The sequence below is a fragment of the Ovis canadensis genome, chromosome 23 (genome assembly GCF_042477335.2).
Source record: "Ovis canadensis isolate MfBH-ARS-UI-01 breed Bighorn chromosome 23, ARS-UI_OviCan_v2, whole genome shotgun sequence".
In the NCBI taxonomy this organism is placed as follows: domain Eukaryota; kingdom Metazoa; phylum Chordata; class Mammalia; order Artiodactyla; family Bovidae; genus Ovis; species Ovis canadensis.
The window spans coordinates 55,534,242-55,554,455 of NC_091267.1; the positions used below are offsets into that span (position 1 = coordinate 55,534,242).

At 48.7% G+C, this 20,214-nt stretch overlaps 1 protein-coding gene across 2 annotated transcripts in view; it reads left to right on the forward strand.

The window, feature by feature from the left end:
• Positions 1 to 900: 900 nt before the first annotated feature.
• The window catches only part of RAB31 (RAB31, member RAS oncogene family), an 81,274-nt gene continuing 61,960 nt past the window's right edge, over positions 901 to 20,214 (forward strand). Inside the window, exon 1 of one of the 2 annotated variants that reach the window (XM_069568655.1) lies at positions 901 to 1,269. In XM_069568655.1, the coding sequence (XP_069424756.1) occupies positions 1,231 to 1,269 (39 nt within the window). In that variant the 5' untranslated portion in view covers positions 901 to 1,230. The remainder of the gene's footprint in view (positions 1,270 to 20,214) is intronic. The other variant, XM_069568656.1, reaches the window with a different exon arrangement.

Below are 20,214 nucleotides of genomic sequence, written 5' to 3' on the forward strand. Positions count from 1 at the left end.
GATTTATGTGAGTGGGTAATCCTCCAAGCCTGCCCAAGCCAGGGGAAGCTACTGCCCTGGGGGATTCACTGCCAACTGTCAGGGCTTTTCTTTGAGAGAAGAGCACTATTTTGACTCTGGCCTTTTAGAATTTCTCTCTGGAGGTCGTGATTGGACGTTCCCACAGTATGGGGTCACCTGGGTGGTGGGTAGCTTCAAAGTGGCAGCACTAGGAGCAAAACCCAGGTAATTAAGGTGGGGCGGTGGTTCACTGGAGAACTGCAAGGTCAGGACAGAGGCCTGAGAGTTTGGTTAGGGGATAAAGTTTAAAGAAAGTTGTTTCCAATCTGAAATGCCACACCTAACTCAAGTACCTATGTCCAAAAGGCTGACATTTCTGTAGTGGATGAGGTGTGTGCACCACTGTGGAGACAAGCCCGCAGACCCCCAATCCCACCTTGGAAGGATGCAAAAGGTCCGCAAAGCCGCCTGTTTCTAGCCGGGGGTCTGAGGCCGGAGGTCTGACCCCAAGCTGCAGCATTGTCTGTGCCCTGCACGGCAGCTTCCTGCCTACAATGCGCTTCCCTTTCCAGACGGGGACCAGCCTGATTTGGGGGTAGGAATAGGCCTTTGCATCTAGAATCACTTCCGATGACATATGGAAAAGCGAACGTGGGGCTGAGACTGGTACCTGGGGGTACACCGAAGCCACCTCCCCACCGCACGAGGAACTGCGGGAGAGGCGGGCTGCATGATCAGACCCTCCTTCCGTCCGACTGCCTCTGTCCAGTGCGCTTAGGCATCAAATTGCTCCCCGCAGATCCCGGGTGGACATCTCCTTTACCGAGGGGGATGCAGTGTCCAGTCGTGGGCCCCCGCCTCCGCGGGCCGCACCGGTCCTCCCTCCACCCTGTGGCCTGCGAGCCGGGGGCCGGGGGTGGGGTAAGCTCTCTGGGGAGCCGGGTCCGAGGCCGGGCTGGCCGGAAGGAGGAGGCCGGGTGCCAGGACGCCAGGGGCACGCCGTCAGGGGCGGTCCTGGGAGCCTGCCGGCGAGGTTCCCCGCACCCCCGGGAGGAGCCGGCGGCGGCCACGTGACCCTCGGCGCGGCCAGAGGCCCAGAAATAGCAGCTGCCGTGGATCCGCCCGCGGGCGGCGCGAGGGGAGGCGGGGACCGCAGGAGCCGGCTGGCGGGGCGCGGAGCGTGGCGGCCCCGGAGGATGCGGAGCCCCTGCCTGGCCCGGCCCCGAGCTCATGATGGCCATCCGAGAGCTCAAAGTGTGTCTTCTCGGGGTGAGTCCTGCGCCCCTGGGGCCGCACGCCCCCCCTCCCCCCAGCGCCCTCTTAGTCACCCTCCTCCCTGCGCCCTCCTCGTCCCCGCTTCCCCGCGCCCCCTTTTCTTCAACTTCCCCCGCCCTGCCCCCCAACCACCCCCCCACCCCCACACACACACGACGTCCGTACGCCCCCGTGTCCCCTGCGTGCACCCCTCCTCGCCGGCCCGCTCCCTGCCCCGGCCCCGCCGGGTCCGGTCCGAGCCTCTCGGGTGCTTCCTGGCTCGTCCCCTCGCCGCGCCCGCGTTCCCGGAGCCCTCGTCCTCTCGGGCCGCGTCGGGCCGGGGACCTCTCCGCCGTGACACCATGCCAGGACCCCGCCTCCGTGGGCTTTCTCCTTCGTTTTTAATAATTTCCTTCCGGCGGAAACTTTAAGTTACTCAGCCAAGGCGCGGAATCCTTTTGCCTCCTGGGGGCAATTAGTTTATTTACTTTTTTAAAAAAGAAAACTCAACTCGGGGTGAAAAAATGCGCGAGGGGACGACCTGGCGGGAACGTAGAGGGAGAACGCACCGTAGAAAACTTTTCGTGCTTCGGATCAGGGCAGGACGACAGAGTCCTCCCCTGTCCCCACTTCCCCTCCCGAAGTGGGTCCTTCTGAGCCCAAAGAAATGTGGAAGAAGCCGGAAACAAAGGCAGACACAAACTCCCCAGTGGTGCTGACCTGCCCCCGGGGAGTGCTCAGGGAATTCAGCTGGCGTTTTGGATCGCTGGCTCCTGGGTACCCACACCACATTCCGGAATTGCTTCTTTGGGAAGAGCTGGTTTTCAGCCCTGGTTTTAGCAGCTTTTGGCACAGACGCCTAGTGTTCAGCCCTTGGCAGTTCTGGTCTCCCAAGAAAACAGTTTCCGAAAAAAGCAGCAAAGGTTGGACCGGCTCTGTTTATATCAAAGCAGTGCTAACTGGTCTGTCAAGAGGGGTGTGCAGAAGCAGATAAAGAAGGAATGGTTCTAGGTTAGGGCCGGATTGCCCCGGACCCTGAGGCTGGGAAAGACTGAGGGCAAGAGGAGAAGGGGGCAACAGAGGATGAGATGGTTGGATGGCATCACTGACTCAATGGATATGAGTTTGAGCAAATTCCAAGAGATGGTGAAGGACAGGGAAGCCTGAGTGGGACACGACTGAGGGACTGAACAGCAACAACAAGGGGCTGTCTGGACTCCCTGGAGGCCCTCCTGGAACCTGGGGAGGTCTGGCCTCACTGTTCTTTGCTAAAGTCCCATTTGCACTAGGTTGTCTGGTTGACCTTGGTCTCCTGATTCATCCAGGGGCGTCAGGCAGAGGCCCTCCCTCCTCTGTGCCTGCCCTGGTGTTGGGCCATGGCCTGGATTTGGTGGATGCTGTCCCGGCCTCCCTCTGTTGACCTTTGTCAGAGTTGAGGGGTAGGTGTCACCTACTGCCGGACTCTCTAACATAAGCCAGACACAAATTCCAGGAATCTCATGTTTTCCTCCTGAGGAGTCATTTCAGCCTCCAGGAAGCGCTTCAAAGACTCAGAAGATCGGGTCCCCAGGAACCAAGAGGCAACTTTGACGTGTGTTGTGTGTGTCAGGATTGGCCTCGTGAATAAATAAAGTCAGAAATGATATGCTTGTCCCAGCACATGAATTATGTTCAGTTTTTTTGCTTATAGCTAAGTCTGTTTCCTCCTACAATCAGGTAGGAAAAGCCCTGATCCGAAGCAAGCCTGGGTTCTTATGCTGTCCTGCTCACTGGCTGTGCAGTTCTGGAAAAGTATCTTGATCACGGTGTCTGTGAAATGGACGTGATAACATTTTCCCGTTTAAGGCAGAGGACTAGAGCAGACGATCTCCTAAGATACACAGTGCCATTTCTTGCTACCCTGTGACTCCAGGATGATTATTAGCAAGCCTGGGAGATGAGAAAGCTGGGGGAAGCCCCTGCACTTCTTTTTGCCTTATCTCTAAGGATGGAATGCACTTGTTCAGTGGCTTCCTGGAGACAATGCCTCTCCTTGTGTGCTGGTCCTTTGCAGAGGCCCAGAGGTAGGAGGCTGGGTTTGAAAGAAAAGAACAGCCCCACAGCAGTTCAGGAAGATAAATCTGAGCAGTTGAAGACTTTGAAGTTTCAATCCCATCATACTGTATCTGTGGACTTCTTTTTTTGAGAGGCTCTAGGTTTTATTCTTGTTCAGATCAGAAGCCATTTATTTGAAATCTTGGAAAGGGCCATTGCTCTTATTATCACACTGAGTAATGTTTCTTAAGTCCCCCGGTTTGGCTGGTACATCCTGTGTGCGTGACAGCTAGATTCTCAGCTGCTCCTCAAGCAGGGAGATGCTCTGGGTGAGATAGCACTGGTGGTGATGGTGGTTTAGTCACTAAGTCCTGTCTGGCTCTTTTGTGACCCCATGGACTGTAGCCCGCCAGGCTTCTGTGTCCATGGATTTCACAGGCAAGAATACTGGAGTGTGCTGCCATTTCCTCCTTCAGGGGATCTTCCCTACCCAGGGATTGAACCCATGTCTCCTGAACTGCAGGCAGATTCTTTTATCGCTGAGCCCCTAGGGAAGCCCTGAGATCGCACTGGGTGTGGCCAAAGCCAATCTAACTGCTGGTTTGCTCTCTTGGCAGATCCACAGGAGAGAGAATCCTGTGGATCCGCCCCTGGAAAAGAAATTCAGTGCCAAGCTCACGGTCCTCTCAGAATTTTAACAGGAGCCCTGGTTCCTCTGTTCTTTGTGTGGGAGGCCTGTCTTTTGTGGATGAAGTCTTGCATGTAGTCAACACTCAGCTTCCTATTTTCAGCCAATGCCACGCCTTCCTGAAATCTCAAGCCCTTGCAGCCACGCCCGCTGCCAGCATCACTGTCTGTCAGTCCAATTGAGCAGGTGATGGGAGTGGGACCATTCAGCTGCCGCCTTGCTGGCTCACCCGAGAGGCAGAGGGGCAGGTCCTTTAGTGCCCGGTGATTGTCCTTGGCACTCAGCGATCACTGGGCGACCTGTTTCCCATTTAAGGCTGTGGCTGTGCTCAGCTTGGGTGGTGCAGGTGTACCCCCCTCTGAGCTAAAGGTCCCCACGTGGGTGAAGATTCCTGTCCCGAGGGTCACTTGCAGCAGGTGGCAGCGTGGTGTGCCAGGTGGCATGCACCTGTGCCTTTCAGAACCCTGCTGTTAGGCCCTGGGGTTCAGAACCCTGATCTCACTTCTCTTGGTGCGTGCTCCCACATGGAACCACAGCCATCTGTGGAGCATTCCCCGAATGCTTTGTGCTCTTGGAAAAATGAAGGACCGAGAGTGTGGGGTTTATTTAGGCTACCTGTTAGAAATTCTTGGCTCTTGTTGTTTCCATGGGAGGACTTGGGCATATTTCTCTCATGCCTTCGTGAGTGCCCTTCCCTGGAATAAGCTGTCTTGGGATCGAGCTGGGCAGCAGACTGTCCAGGTTGGACTCTTAGGACCCATGAATCTCACTCTTGTCAATTAAAGTGTCAGTCTTCCCACTTTGTGAATCTCAGTATTATGAAACACGTAGCTAAAAAACAACTCCATTAAAAACAGCAAAGTATGTTAAAAAAAAAAAACTAACAAAAACAATATTGAGGCAGCAGCTGTTCCAACCCCAAAAGTGGAAAGCGTCCCAGTTTGCGTTTTTAACACACATCACCACGTGGCAAAAAGCAGGAGGAGGGAGAGAGAGAGAAAGAGGAGGGGAAGGAGGGGTAGGGCCAGGGGAGGGGGAGAGGCGTTTCTTTTCTTTTATTATTTCCTCTGGGTGTGCACGCTTAAAAACTGCTTCCGAATGGAATCCCAAAGAGATTTATATCTGGACTTCGGTTGTCTTGACGACAGTTTAGAGATTTCTGCCACTTCCTCTGCAGCCATCAGGGGCCTGGTGAGCCCTCTCCTCTGGCCTCTGTTCGAAGAGCAGGCAAGTCCCTGGGATTCGCTGTGACATCTGGGTGGTGAGGACTTTACCAGAGAGGGCTGAGGGGTCCCTGGGGGCACCAGAACCCACGATGCCTCTCACAAGAAGCAGATCAGCCTGAGCTGTGGACCCTGGCCTGGCTGCTCTGGGTGAGGGTGAGCGCCCATTACCGACAGTGTTCTGGAAGGCGATGTGAACGTGTGGGGTCCTCTCGGAGGGAGCGCATGCATAGCATGTGGAGGAGCTGCCATCAGCGTTGTCTAAATCTGAGGTTCTGTTGGTGGTGCTGGTGCTAAGCTGTTCAGTCGTGTCTGACTCTTTGCGACCCCCATGGACTGTAGCCCATGAGGCTCCTCTGTCCATGGAATTCTCTAGGCAAGAATACTGCAGTGGGTTGCCATTCCCTTCTTCAGGGGATCTTCCAGACCAGGGATCAAACCCGGGTCTCCTGCATTACAGGCAGACTCTTTACCATCTGAGCCACCAGGGAAACCTACACGTTAAGGTACTAGGACGTGAGGAGATTTGAGCTCAGGCGTTAGAAAAGGTCTTCAAGTTCACTTGTGTCCGTCGGGTTAGACTAATGTCTAACTTACTCCACTTCCTTTTGTCTGAGTTTATATAATTTGTCACATGTGTTTGAGATTGGAATAGGCTTTCCTTCCCTCGGGCTTCCCTGGTGGCTCAGAGCGCTGGTTAAGAATCCGTCTGCAGTGCTGGAGACCTGGGTTTGGTCCCTGGGTTGGGAAGATCCCCTGGAGAAAGGAACAGCTACCCACTCCAGTGGGTACTGGGGGTGAGTGAGATGCTGAGCTCACCCGCCCACGCGCCCAGTTCTCCTCAGGGCTCTGGCCCGGTCTTTTTCCGTGAGCACTGACCACCTCCTAACAGACCAGATGATTTATTTTCCCCACTTGAGTGCTAAAGCTGCTGAGGGTCGCGGGTGTCCTCAGGAGTTTGTTGGCAGAAATACAGAAAAGTGGGATTTAACATCAGGGTCCCCTGGAGAGCTTCTCCCCGCAGAACCTCCAGGAGTCTTTTCTGATCAGTTTCCTTGCTCCTGAGGCCCAGCCTTCTCCCAGTTCTCTGGAGGTCACCACTGCGCCTTCTGCTTACTCCAGATCTAACCCAGAATGCAGCCTGGGCCACTTTCAGTCTTCATGGAGGCATCCGGATGACTCGGGCTGGTGGAATCCAGGGGAGGTCACATCCCTCCTACTTTCTTTCGTTTGAGCAAGATCTAGGGAGCTGGATCCCTTTGTATCAAGGGTCTGTGTTTTTCTAGAAGAAACAGACACCTGAGTTTTCCAGAATAACGTCCTTTCTGCTCTCATGGAGTCGCTAGTCTAATGAGGACATGCAGATGAGATGCCTGGTCCTGAGAAGTGCCTCTTCACCAGCCAGCCCTGGAAGGGGAGGAGAAAGAAGGGATGGAGGGGGAGGAGAAGATAAGAGGAAAGAAGTATGAGTGAGGGAGTAAGAGGATGAAGACCTAGGCTTACGCGTGTGCCCGCGCACACACTCACATACACTGTCACATAACATTTGCTCTCTGCTGGCAAGAGAAGAGAGCAAAGCCTTTCTTGTTCTCCTCCCTCCCTTTCTTATCAAACAACTGGCCAGGGCATTTACATTTATAGCAAGCTTAATGAAGAAGTCGTTCTTTGTGTGTTTTTGAAGAACATCTCATAGCATCAAAGCTAAATACTTCACAGACCCTTTCATTTTAGGAGCTAAGATACTTTCTAAACTTTTTCATAACAAACTTCTGAAAAGCTACTTTTTTTTTTTTCATTGTCTGAGTTCGTCTTCATTGAATTTTGAATCTAATGATGAGGTTGGGGAGGGAATAGGGGTGAGATGGCAGAGATGGTGTCCTCACCAGGATGATGCCTTCAACCTCGTCTCTTTATAGGACATGGAACTGTACTGCCTTGCCCCGGTCTTGTTGCCTCGGGTGCAATGGAAATCCTGCAGCTGTGAAGACAGCATCCCACCTGACCTCCTGCATCTCACGGCCACCTCCTGGTGGTTCTTCTCTCCCTGTCTTTTATGTTCAGATGACGCCTTCATTTTATGATCAGCATCCAGCCCTCTGTCCTGCCCCGTGGTTTTCTCTGTGCTTTTCAGCCCCACAGTCTTCTGTTGTGTTTCCTTATTCTGTCCACTTCTCATGGGTGAATCTCAGTCTGTCCTTTAAAGAGACACCAGGGCTGGGCTCTTAGAGGAAAATGTTTCTGACTCTGCTTTCCAACCCTCTGAGCAGGGGGGTGTGCTGAATCCCAGCGAGTGACCTTTTCTTCCGCTGCCATTACAGACCAGAAACCCAGCCAGCTCACCCTGTGGGGAGTAACGCAGGCATTTCATGAGGCTTCTTGTTTTAGTTTTTTAAAAGGGATCTGTATAAAGTAAACGGGGATTTCACTAATGGAAGAGTGCTGTGGGGATGAACAGAGACCCTTACAGGTGTGTGCGTGTAGGCAGGTATGAGGACTTGCCACAGAGCTGGGGTGCTGAGGGAGGCTCTGTCCCTGGGTTTCCAGCCCAGCAGGGTCCTTGGGCTGGTAGAACTGGAAGGGGGAGGTGAAGTAACAGCACCAAGCGACCCCTGGGATGTCACATGACATCATGTCACATGACACTCAATTGCCAGGTAAGGGAGTGGAGCTTGTAGGGCCTCAAAAGGGCCTCAGAAGCACAGCCCAGAAAATATATATATATTTTAAAAAGACATCGCTTTAAAAAGATGGAGTGTATTATTTCTAGATCTCCATCTCAGGTTAGGTTAATCTTAGTAAGATAACTAGTAGAATCTTTTTTCAATAAGAATAGAAATATTTTTGAAACTTTTGCTAAAGTTATAATTTATGGTTTGAACACGTTGCTGCTATTGATGTGAATTGCATGATTGTGCATTTTACCCCTGTCAGCCCTGTGCTTCCAATTTGTTAATGATAATTATTGTGTCACAACTAACCACATGCACACCCTTAGTCTTGCTTGTGAGCAGTGTATTTACAGATGCTCTGCTGGTGTCTTCTCTGTATGTCCTTGACTTCGTTATTAAAATTATCCATGGGTAGAAGAAAAACAGTAATTATAAACTTACAAGCACCATAATAATTTGCAGTTGCCCTCAGCCCTGATCACAACAACAGCGACATCAATAACATTTGAGGAAGATTGAACACAGGCCTGGAATTGAAGCCAAAACTTACTCTGTTCTTTCTCAGGCAGGAAAGTGCTTTGAGAGAGTTGCGTTGAAATAAACACATTACCCTGTGTAAACTAGCTAGCTAGTGGGAAGTTGCTGTATAACACAGGGAGCTCAGCCCTGGTGCTCTGGGACAACTTAGCAGGGTGGGATGGGGTGGGAGGTAGGAGGGAGGTTCAAGAGGGAGGGGAACACATGTAAACCTGTGGCTGATTCGTGTTTTTGTATGGCAGAAACGAACACAACATGGTAAAGCAATTGTCCTCCAATTCAAAATAAATTTAAAAATTAAAAAAAAAGAAAAAAAAAAAGGAAAGCACTTCAGAGTGCCTTGGATGAAGAAGGAGGTCTTGAAATTACTCTAGTTTATGAGTATTTCTGTAATCAGGACAGCTGACATGTACCGAGGGTAACTCACATGCCAGACACCGTGCCGAGTGTTTTGGCTTTCTGTTGCTTTGCGACAGACCGCCCCAAACTTAGTGCTTAAAACAACAATTTGTTGTTCCTCCTCACCGACTGCTCTGGGGGCTGACTGGGCTCAGATGGGCAGTCCTTGCTCAGATGGTGGCCGGGGCTGGGGCCGAAGTTGCAGTCGCTTGGGCTGGGCTGGCTGCACCCGCTGGGTGACCAGACATCTGTCTTCACGTGGCTTTTCCACGCCGTCACGTGGGCTTCCTCACAGTGTGGAGTCTCAGGGCAGTCAGACTGCCTCCACGGTGGCTTGCCATCTCCAGAGAAGGAGTTGTGAACTCAGGTTTTCATACATGACACACAGTGAGTCCAAACAAACTGAAATGTCAGAGCTTGCAGCAGAGAAAGGGGTGTTGCAGAACTGAGCAAGGAGAACAAACAGCTCATGCTCAAAAACGTCTGAACTCCTCACTGGTTTGGGGGAAGAGTTTTATAGGAAAATTTGGGTAAGGGCAAGGAAGCAGGTTGTGTTCCAGGAATCTTGTGCTCAGCCTGAAATTAGCATCCTCCACCTGGGTGAGAGGATTTTGAGCATGACCTTGCTAGCATGTGAAATGAGCGGTAGTTTGAACATCTGGCAATATTTTGGCCACTTGATGCGAAGAGCCAACTCATTGGAAAAGACCCTGATGCTGGGACAGACAGAAGGCAAGAGGAGAAGGGGGCGACAGAGGATGAGATGGTTGGATAACATCACCGACTCAGTGGACGTGAGTTTGAGGAAGCTCCGGGAGATGGTGAAGGACATTGAAGCCTGGCGTGGTGTGGTCCATGGGGTCACAAAGAGTCGGACACAACTGAGCAACTGAACAACAACAACAACAACAACATGGGTGGAGGCCTTAGTTCCTGCAGAAGAGCTCAGAGATATTTTCTGTGCATCCCTGGAGGAGGAACCAGGACCCTGCCCAAGCTGCACTACTATTTCCTGTGTGCTTTCCCTTTGTTTCTGCATCTCCTCCCTTCCACAATTAGAAACTGCTTGAGTCTGCCCTTTGGAACTCGAGGAAGGTCTAGGAGGCCAAAGCCTTTTTCCTACAAACAAGAAACGGGGGACAAAGAAAGGCTTTTGTGCCCACGTGGGCCCCACAAGGTCCTGCTTGGTTTCTGTTCCATGAACTTTGGGTGGATGCTAACAGGCTCCTTGCTCATAGGTCACAGAATGTCATTTCTGTCACATTTCACTGATCGGGTCAGACGGCCAGCCCAGAAGCAAAGGGAGGATTAGACTCCATCTCTTTTTCAGTCTGTTGGACTGCATGAGCGTTTCACCCATATCATGCATTAAAGGAAACTGAAGCTCGGGGCCAGGTAACAGCACAAAGACTCCCAGCTGATAATAATGATAATAATAAGTGAGCTTTCAAGGATTACAACGAGCTCTGCATGACCCTGGAACCAGCGCATGCAGCCTCTTTGCTGGGCTGAAGACTTTCTCAGTCGCAGATTACTTGTTCAGACGGGCATGTGGCACAGTAGAATGGGGTCACAAAAATAAAGAAATAAAATAATCCATCAAAGTGAACCAGGTTTGAAGTACTTCCCTGGATAAGAAAGTGAAAGTGTTAGTTATTCAATTGGGTCCGACTCTGGGCGAGCCTATGGAGTGAGTATCCTCCCTGAAAGAAAAGGCAGATGCCCTCATTGTCAGGGTTCTGGCCAGGGTTGGGGAGGTGAGATGACTGGCCTGAATGAGCCGTGAAGACGTGAAGTGGTGTCTGCAGGGAGGCCGGGACACATGCAGGACACACCGTGCTTGCGACGGTGACGCCGGCCCTCCCTGGGTTCGCTCAGCGCCTCGCAGGGGCAAACACCTGCATGCAGAGCTGTTGCCTTCAGCCTTGGGTCGGCCCTGTGTGGCAGCCCCTGCCTGCGTTTTGTGGTGTGAGATGAGCTTTGGTAGGTCCCAGGCATCCCGGACATCACAGGGCTGTGTGTGCAGAGGGACCTTGGGCTCAGCTTTGTCCGTTGCCCTTTTTCCAGCTCGTGTTCAGGAAGCCCTAGATTCCAGGCTTTTTTTTTTCTTCACTCCCTCAGGGGATATGTGTTAAGTGCTATAATTGTTTCAGAAACTGTTGGTTCGCAAACTGTGATCAACCTGCTGGATGGTGGAGCTGTAGGCATTAGGAGTTTCTAGGGCTGCAATTCAACTGTCTTCACAGCTAGATGGGCCTCCTGCCAGCTGAGCACTGTGGACGCTGGGTCACCCTCGGGTCGGCAGATGTGGCTTGCTCTAGCTTTGTCACGTCCTGGCTCAATTCCCCTGGGAGATCACATAGCTATTGGGGTCCAGATTCCCGCTTTGTAAACTGCTGGCAGTTTGCACAGACAACCCTTCTGACTCGACCTGGGGTGTCATGTTGAAAAATTCTCTTACCTCTTCTTCCAAAAACCATTTTACACCCTGATAATCTTGAGGCTTAAGAGAGTCTAAGTAGGTTCTTTGCACAAGAGGATCTCTAATTAAGTTTTATTTAATCTGCTTAGCCATGGGATCTGGCAAGGCATAGGTGATAAGTAATAGCTTTTGATTTACTGTGTGATATTGTCATTCTTTTCATGAATTTGACCCAATTTGTAACATACTCTTTAATTAAAAAAAAAATTTGACATTAACACTGAATAAGTTTAAGGTGCGAGCTCAGTTGCTCTGTCGAGTCCAACCCTTTGCGACCCCGTGGACTGTAGCCTACCAGGCTCCTCTGTCCATGGGATTTTGCAGGCAAGAGTACTGGAGTGGGTTGCCATTTCCTCTTCCAGGGGATCTTTCTGACCCAGAGATTGAACCCAAGTCTTCTGCATCTCCTGCCTTAGCAGGCAAATTCTTTACCACTGAGTTTAAGGTTAGGTGTGTATACACTTATGTGTTGTAATATGATTGCTGATGTAGTCATATTTGTCACATTGCATAATTATAGTACAATTTTTGTCTATATTCATCATACTGTGCCTTAAATCTCAATGGCTTATTCACTACTTGTTACAACTTTGTGCCCTTAACAATAGCAGTCTTAGCCCTGCCCCCCTGCTGAAGCCCCATCCCCTGGTTACCACCATTTTACTGTCTGTTTTTTATAGGTTTAACTTTTTCAGATTTAACATAAGTGGTAGCACCCAGTACTGGTCTTTCTCTGACTTATCTCACATAGCGTCATGTGCTCAGGGTCCATCCATGTGGTCACAGATGAGAGGATGTTTTCCTTCCTCAAGGCTGAATAATACTCTCTCGTCTGTTTGTACTACATCCCTTTTATCCATTCATTCGTTGATGAGCGTTTGGATTGTTTCCATATCTGGGCGCTTGTGAATGATACTGTGGTTAACATGGGGTGCAGATATTTCGTTGAAATCCTGTGTTCATTTCCTTCAGGTATAAGCCCAGACATGGAATTACTAGAGCATATTTTAGATCTATTTTTAATTTTTTGAGGAACCTCAATATTATTTTCCATAGTGTTAGACCAATTTACATTCCCACCACAGAGCACAAGGGTTCCCTTTTAACCACATTTTCACTACAACCTGTTATCTCTTGTCTTTTTGGTGATGGCCATTCTAACAGGTGTAAGGTGATATCTCATGGCGATGTAACATATTCTTTATATTTTTGTACTGAAATGTAAGGTTCTTGTGAAAAAGCTCACAGGTCTTAGGTGCACAATGGATTTTTACAAATTAAATGTCCAGATCTAAGAGTAGAATATTCCTGGGAATTCCCTGGAGGCCTAATCGCTAGGATTCTGTGCTTCCATTGCCAGGGACCCAGGTTCAGTCCATGATCAGGGAACTAAGATCGCACAAACTATGCTGCTGCTGCTGCTGCTAAGTCGCTTCAGTCGTGTCCGACTCTGTGCCACCCCATAGATGGCAGCCCACCAGGCTTCCCCGTCCCTAAGATTCTCCAGGCAAGAACACTGGAGTGGGTTGCCATTTGAGGCATAGCCAAAAAAAATTAAAAACCAGAATATTCCCAGTAAGTGTTTATGAATGATTTTCTGCACCTTTACCAACACTGAATATCATCAAAACTTTTTATCTTTGCTGATATTATAGATAAAAGATGATCAGTTCAGTTCAGTCGTGTCCGACTCTTTGCGAGCCCATGAATTGCAGCACGCCAGGCCTCTCTGTCCATCACCAACTCCCGGAGTTCACTCAGACTCGTGTCCATCGAGTCAATGATGCCATCCAGCCATCTCATCCTCTGTCGTCCCCTTTTCCTCCTGCCCCCAATCCCTCCCAGCATCAAAGTCTTGTCCAATGAGTCAACTCGTCGCATGAGGTGGCCAAAGCACTGGAGTTTCAGCTTTAGCATCATTCCTTCCAGAGAAATCCCAGGGCTGATCTCCTTCAGAATGGACTGGTTGGATCTCCTTGCAGTCCACCTGTTCTAATTTGATTTCTTTAATTATGGATGACTCTGAGCATCTTTTTATGTTTATTGACTAGCTATATTTCTTGTTACCTACACATTCACATCATTTACCTAATTTTTATTGGGTTATTTTTCTTTCTGACTTGTGAGAACACTTTGTACATTAAGAAACCAAACCCTTAGTCATTTGCTTAGTATTGCACAAGCCTTTCTTCAATTTGTTGCTCTCTAGTTTACTTTTTTTTTTACTGAATTAAAAATCATATTAATATTTTAAACTCTTTATTTAGTCAAATATATCAATATTTTCCTTTATGGTTTTGGTGTTTATGTCTTGCTTAGAAAGTGCTTCCATATTCTAATATTGTAAAATTTTAACATATTTTAATTTTTCTTTTGTTCATTCATAGTGTCTTAAATTTTTTTAATTAAGGAATTTTTTTATCATGTGAAATTTATTTTGGTACAAAGAGTCAGATTGGGATTCAGATTTTATTTCTTTACTCCAAATGTCTAGATAGTTGTTCTAATGCTGTTTATTGCTTAATTCATCATTATTCATGGGTTTGACATGTTATTTTTTACCATAAATGAAGTCCTCATATGTATTTGGGTCTGTTTATGGACTCTGCATTGTTCTACTAAAACATGCACTGATTTCTGAATCTATCAGATTCAGGAAAATTTAGAAATCGTGTGAAGGAACCTGCTTTGGGGTACTGAATGGTGCACGGGTCTTGGACATCCAGGGCTGCAAGTACTATCTAGTTGATTGGTTTGCTCATGGAACAAATATTAATATTAATAAGCACAAGCTTTACTAGGTGCTGAGTGTATTGCGAGTTTTGTTCATCTGTGCCAGTGTTCATCTTACTGAGAATGATAAGCTGGAACATTGCATATATGGAATTCATTCAGTGGTTGGTGGAAGATGCTTTAATGAGTGAAAAATCTGAGAGGAGCTAAAGGGAAAGAGTGATGTTGTGAGCTGAGCCTTAGCTGGGTGGTACCCATCTGTGAAGTGCGATGGCTTCTGTGTTTGGGCCAGTTTTAGAAAAATACGTAGGCGAAATGATGAGTTAACAGTTTCCACCATCTACAGCACTGGGGTGTTTTCCATGCTGTGTTTCTTTATTTTTCCCCCTTCAGTATGAGTGGGATTACTTCTGCTGGAGTTAGTCCAAAAAGTGCTGTGTCACTGGGAAAGTTAGGGACACATTGAGCTTAATGTGTAACACAGTCCGCTTAAGATGATCCTGGATCCTGGATCCTTCATCTCCCACGAATAGAGCAGGGCTGGAGTCCTTCTTGTGACCAGCGGAAGCTTTCTGATACCTGTGGTGATGGACTGTAGGGCATACTCTCCAGTCAGTAAAGCAATGACCCTGCATCACAGTGGGTCCAGCCCTGCTTGTTGCTGCCCAGGAGGGGCAGAGGCTCCTTTCAGAAGGACACTCTTCAGTGTCAAGTGTGAATCCACAGGCACAGGTTCTTCTTCTTTCTAGAAGTCTGATTCCTCCTCTCTGCCAGGAGTCCCAACCTGAACCCAAAGTGTCATCCCATTCTCCTGGGCTCCCATCCCTTCCAGGAGTCACCCAAGAGAGGTATGGTCCCAGTTCCTGGGACCATGGGCTGCCACCTGCCTCCCATCTGGCAACCTCTGCTCCTGCTCTGGGGGCGGATCCACATGTCCTGGGTGCTGTGTCCCAGCCTCTCTGCTGCCGGCCCCTCCTCTGTCGTTAGACTCATCTTCCCTCCCATTCGCCCTCATATGTGAATCCATGCACATGACTGGTGAAATCTCATGGGTGTGAAATGGTCTCATTGCCCTCTGATGGACAGAACTCCTTTTGACTGGAATGTTAACACTTCTGTTGCCCGTAATCCTCATATATCACGGGATGGAAGACTTCCTTGGGTTAGTTTCCAGGTCACATGTAGGGGGGCAGGATTCTCAAAGCCCCTGCAAAGTGTCCGAGGAAAGAGCTGCTTCTACCTGAGAACTAAACTGAGTTTCATCTGGAGTTGGGTGTGGCTCCCAGTCTGAGTTGTAGAAGCCACAGAATTAGCCGGAACGAATGTGGTGGGTGTTTGTGTGTTATTTTAGGAAATTCCTTAGAGTCTTAATTTCGGAGGGAAGCAGATCCTGCCTCTGAATAGACTCAAGGAGGCTGAGTACCTCTTGCGCAGCGCGGCTAGTGACCTAGTTTGAACAGCCTGAGGCCTGCGCCCCAGACCTGGCCTGGGAGCCAGGCGACAGTGGGGAGCTGTGCCCGCAGACTCGTGGTTGGCCTGGGGTTGAAGCGTGATTTCGGCTGTGACCACGGCTCTCCAGTTTCCTGAGAATCCCATGAGTAACCCATGTGGCTCACTGCGTCCTGCAGTGATGCTTTTCTGGTTCTGAGGTCTTAGCAGAGCTCACGCCTCACGGTGCCAGGTGATGAAACGGTGGTCTCACATCAGCAGCATGTGCTGGGCGTCTTGTGTGTGATCTTACTCTCACAAAATCTGTTTCTTCTTTTGAAAAGGGGCACTTTTCCTCACTCTTTGCCATCTCGATGTAGAGAGTAAACAGCATCTTCTTTGCCATTAAGATGTTTAATTTTGAGTCTGGACTTTGGATCTTGAACCCAGAGCTGAAGCTGTGGAAGCTGGCTCCCCATTGTTGTCCCTGTTGGGTCCGCAGGGGGACCGAGCCGGCCCGGGGCCTCCCCATAGGTGGTGCCCTGTGATGCTGGAGGCAGCAGAGCCCTTCCTGTGACAGAGAGGGAGTTCCTGCTTGTTCATTCATAGTCAGAGCTGAAATTTGTTCATTTATAAATTTCTTGACAACTCAGAATAAGAAAATAGTGGCATTCAACTGACTGTGTTAACATGATATTGCGTGCCCAAAGGCAACTCGGCAAATGTTAACAGTTAATTAGGCTTACCGAAGGCAAAAGAAGTCTCCAGTGGGTCACGCTTTCAGTTTCTAAAAAGCCTTCAGACTCCAGTGGTGATAAATTTGTTTGAAATGTTGTATAATCTGTGTTAGAATACACAAATGTATATTAAAAGCAGAGTACTGTTTTATGTGAATTTCCAAGCTTTTCCCTAAGACTAAAAGGTAGTGCTTTGAAATATTGGATGAGAAGAACCAGAGGTCATTATTTTTGTTTTTAAATCTGTGTGGTCTTCACTTTACTCTTTCAAGTGTCTATTAAAATGTGTCACCTATTTGCACTTACGAATGTTTTATATGCCAGTTGTAAAAATGGATCAATGGATTTATGTGTCTAGCAGAAGATCAGTTAATTGGTTTTGAATGGTGTGCCAAGGTGACACAGTCAGTTTTATGATTTCCGTAGATGATGGATTTTGCTCCTGTGACAAGGTCAAGCACATAAAAATTCCAATCAAATGCCATAAAAAGCACAGTTCCGTATGCCAGTCTGATTCTGTAGGCGTCTTTTTGTGGCAGGGTTGGCAATTCCATCTGTCCCAGCTGAAAGTCAGCCTCAGTCCTGTCTCTGTAGCAGGTGATCACACACACAGCTTCCTGATACACATAATATAGTGAAAATACATCGATAATATGGATTTACATTATAGGTCATTTAAATCTGAAAGCGTACTTATTTCGATTGCAGTCGAGGCTGAGTGGGAGGCGGAGTATAGCTGCCATAATTCAGGAGGGCAAGGGCGGTGTTGGTCTCTCTTGGTGATAGTCTGTTTTCTCTCTCCTGGTTGGTATCCCGGGGGGAGCAGGTAAATACTGCTGTTAATTACGTGCCGTTCCTAATGGGCAGGTGTCTGTCGTCCTCAACTGCAGCTCTTGATCAAAAATGGAGTAGCCAACGCGAATAGCTTGTGTTTATTATTCTGGTCATGGACGACAGCAGGTGCCACAGCAGATCAATCTCAGATTGGTAATAGGTCATTGAGAAGGCAGAAAATGGCAGGCTAGGGTAAATTGACCCATAGCTGTCATATAATCTCAGGGAATGACGGTTGGTTGATTATGTGTGCTGCAGCTGAAATATATAGATTAAGGCATCTAAGTCAGGGTCAGGGGATTCCAGCAGATACCCCACCCCCTTCTGCTTCTTTCAAGGGCCCCTGTTACTGAATGGTCTTCAAAAGAGTTTTGTCTGCCCTAATGGTAACCAACAAGACAGGATTGCCAACGACTTGGTCTTGGCAGGCAGCCAGTGTGTAAAGGATGCTCGGTGCTGTGGCACCCCTGCTGGGCTTTATGCGTGGAAGTGGATGCAACTGCTGAAGAAGGGCCAGAGCTGCCCTGTGGGGCAGAGAGCGCAACCCAGGTCAGATGATGTCCTGCCAGCCCCGGGTGGTGGGAAGCTGAGTCTGGGGAGACAGAGCATCTGCCCAATAGCTAAATGTGGGTAAGTGGCATTTTCCAAAGAAGGGCGTAGTCTAGAAAAAAATATGGGTTTAAAGAAATGGTGTACTGTCATCCTTGTATATAGATATATAAGTAAAGCTTATCAATTTAGATTTGGAAATTGTAAGATTTCAGACACAGGGCCAGAATGAATCTACCTTATAAATGAATGAGGAATAAGCAGATGATGAGGTCCAACAAGCTCTAAGGATAATTCTCAGCTTGTTTAGAGGGATGTGTGGGTTTTTAGATTTTCTAGATGCACTGTGTTGATGAGGATACAGGCTGAGATCCCAAAGTCCAGGGACTTAGGAGAGAAATCATCTCTTTCTTCTTGGTCAGCTCTGGTAGCTGATTCAGGACTTCTCTGATGGATTTAGGGGTCAATTTATTGCCTCTGCTTCTATCCCATTTGCTGGAACCTAGTCTCCTGACCACCTCGACAGCAGGGGTGACCTGCTAAATCTCAGGGCTCTGTTTCTAATGGATGAACAGCAGCAATGATCCTCTCCCATATGCCCTTTCCATGTCCTAACAAGGTCACTGCCGGCATATGAAATTTGAAGACAGCGGGTTTATTACTTGACCAGATCTTTGACATGAGCCATTTCTCAGACTCTGGATTCTAAGGAGAGGGAGCCAAGCGTTAAGCTGGTTTGTGGAGCCTCCTAGACTTAGATCCCTCGCTTGTATAATGTTGGTAACAGTGTCTGTCCCAGCGAGTAAAAGTTATGCAGCACAGGTAGCATGAGACCATGGGGGCCCCTGCCTGTCATGTGATAACTTCTCAATAGAAGGAAGTTCTTCCCCTCCAGGAGGACTGGTAAAGGTCATCTACTTCCCCGATGCTTCTGGAAAAACAAGTCGATTTGCTCAAAAGTTACCTTAGTTTGCCTTATTGCACCAGGATTACACCACATTACTGTAAGTATTTTTACTTCTCCAAATGCAAATTTTAAAATTCTGTGATGAGCTAACATTCACCCAGAGGCAACTCATACCATCCAGACACATCTTCTGGCCCCATCGCACCAGGGCTAGAAAGAAGGGACAATAGAGCAGGTGTCTGGGGCATGAGGCATGCCCCGTGAGCTACTGTTCCCAAGGCAGAGTGGATATTCTCCACCTGGCCTGTAACCTGGGTCCCTGGCTCTCGAGCCCAGACCCTGTCAGGTGAACTGCTGGTCCTGGGCAGACCCCTGGCAGGTGTTGCTTTTGGGCAGGTGTGATTCCTGCTGGGGAATCTTGTGCTGGAAATGTGAGATGGCCAGTGGCACCCTGGGACATGGCAGCTCCAGATTTGGCGGGACATCACTAAGTGATGGATCACGGGGACTGAAGTCCTGAGGTTGGAATTGATGAGGCTTTAGTGGGAGGACCCGCTGTTTGGGAAGCCATGTTCTTTCCCATCACTGCCCCTCCCCAGCCAGGGTCCCACGTGTGGGCTCCCAAAGCAGCTCTCCTAGTGCTTTGCTGGCTTCCCTGGGCTGTGCGAGGGGGTGTTGAGGAGCACGGACTTTAGGCGTGGGCTTCAGTAGTTGCAGCTTCTGGGCTCTAGACCACAGGCTCAGTAGTTGTGGTTCAGGGCTTAGTTGCTCCACCGTTTGTGGGATCTTCCGAAATCAAGAACGGAACCCATGTCTCCCATGTTGGCAGGTGGATTCTTTACCACTGAGCCACCAGGGAAGCCCCTGAATTGTTCACTTTAAAATGATTCATTTTGTGTTATGAAAACTGCACCGCAACAAAAACTACAAGTGTAGACTACTTCCACATGTGATATGGTTTAAACGTGAGTCGTTAGGAGGCAGAGGGTTCAGGTCCCAATGGTAACATTTTGCCATCAGAGACACATGACACATAGGACGTCAGCGATGGAGCTGGCTTCCAGCAGGGTTCCTGTAATTCCACCTTTGTTTTGCTAACTCTGATTAGCGCAATCACAATGAAGCACATCTCACAGAGGCCAGAATCTATAACTTGGGTGATGGCCGTTTAAAATTTGGATAATACAAAGGAGTGTGGGGAGAACATGTTAGTGGAAAAAGTTACGTTTATACAGAGAAGCTTAAAGAAGGAAACAGAATGTGCATGCTGATTCCTCTACTTAAGATCACATCTGTTCCTACTTAAAAATAGATCCAAGGAATCCTTTGTGTAGAATTACAAAGTTCAAAGGCTACAAAAAGGTACAGCCTTCCCAATCTTTGTTGTTCAGTCGCTCAGTCTTGTCTGACTCTCTGCGACCCCATGGACTACAGCACACCAGGCTTCCCTGTCCTTCTCTATCTCTTGGAATTTGCTTCCAATCTTGGATGGCTACTGTTAATGTATCTGTGTGATTTTTTTTTTTTAAGGATGTGTATCAGGCTTGTGCTCACACACCCAGATAGTTTTTAAAAATAAAGAAGTCGTTACAGATCTGTAAACGGATTTTTTAATCTATAGATCTTTGAACGCTTTTCATACATAGCAGCTCCTGCAGGTAGACTTCATTCTTTTGAATGGCTGCATAATCACCACGATGACAGTTAGCCAGCACTGTTCTCAGTGCTGTGGATGTATTA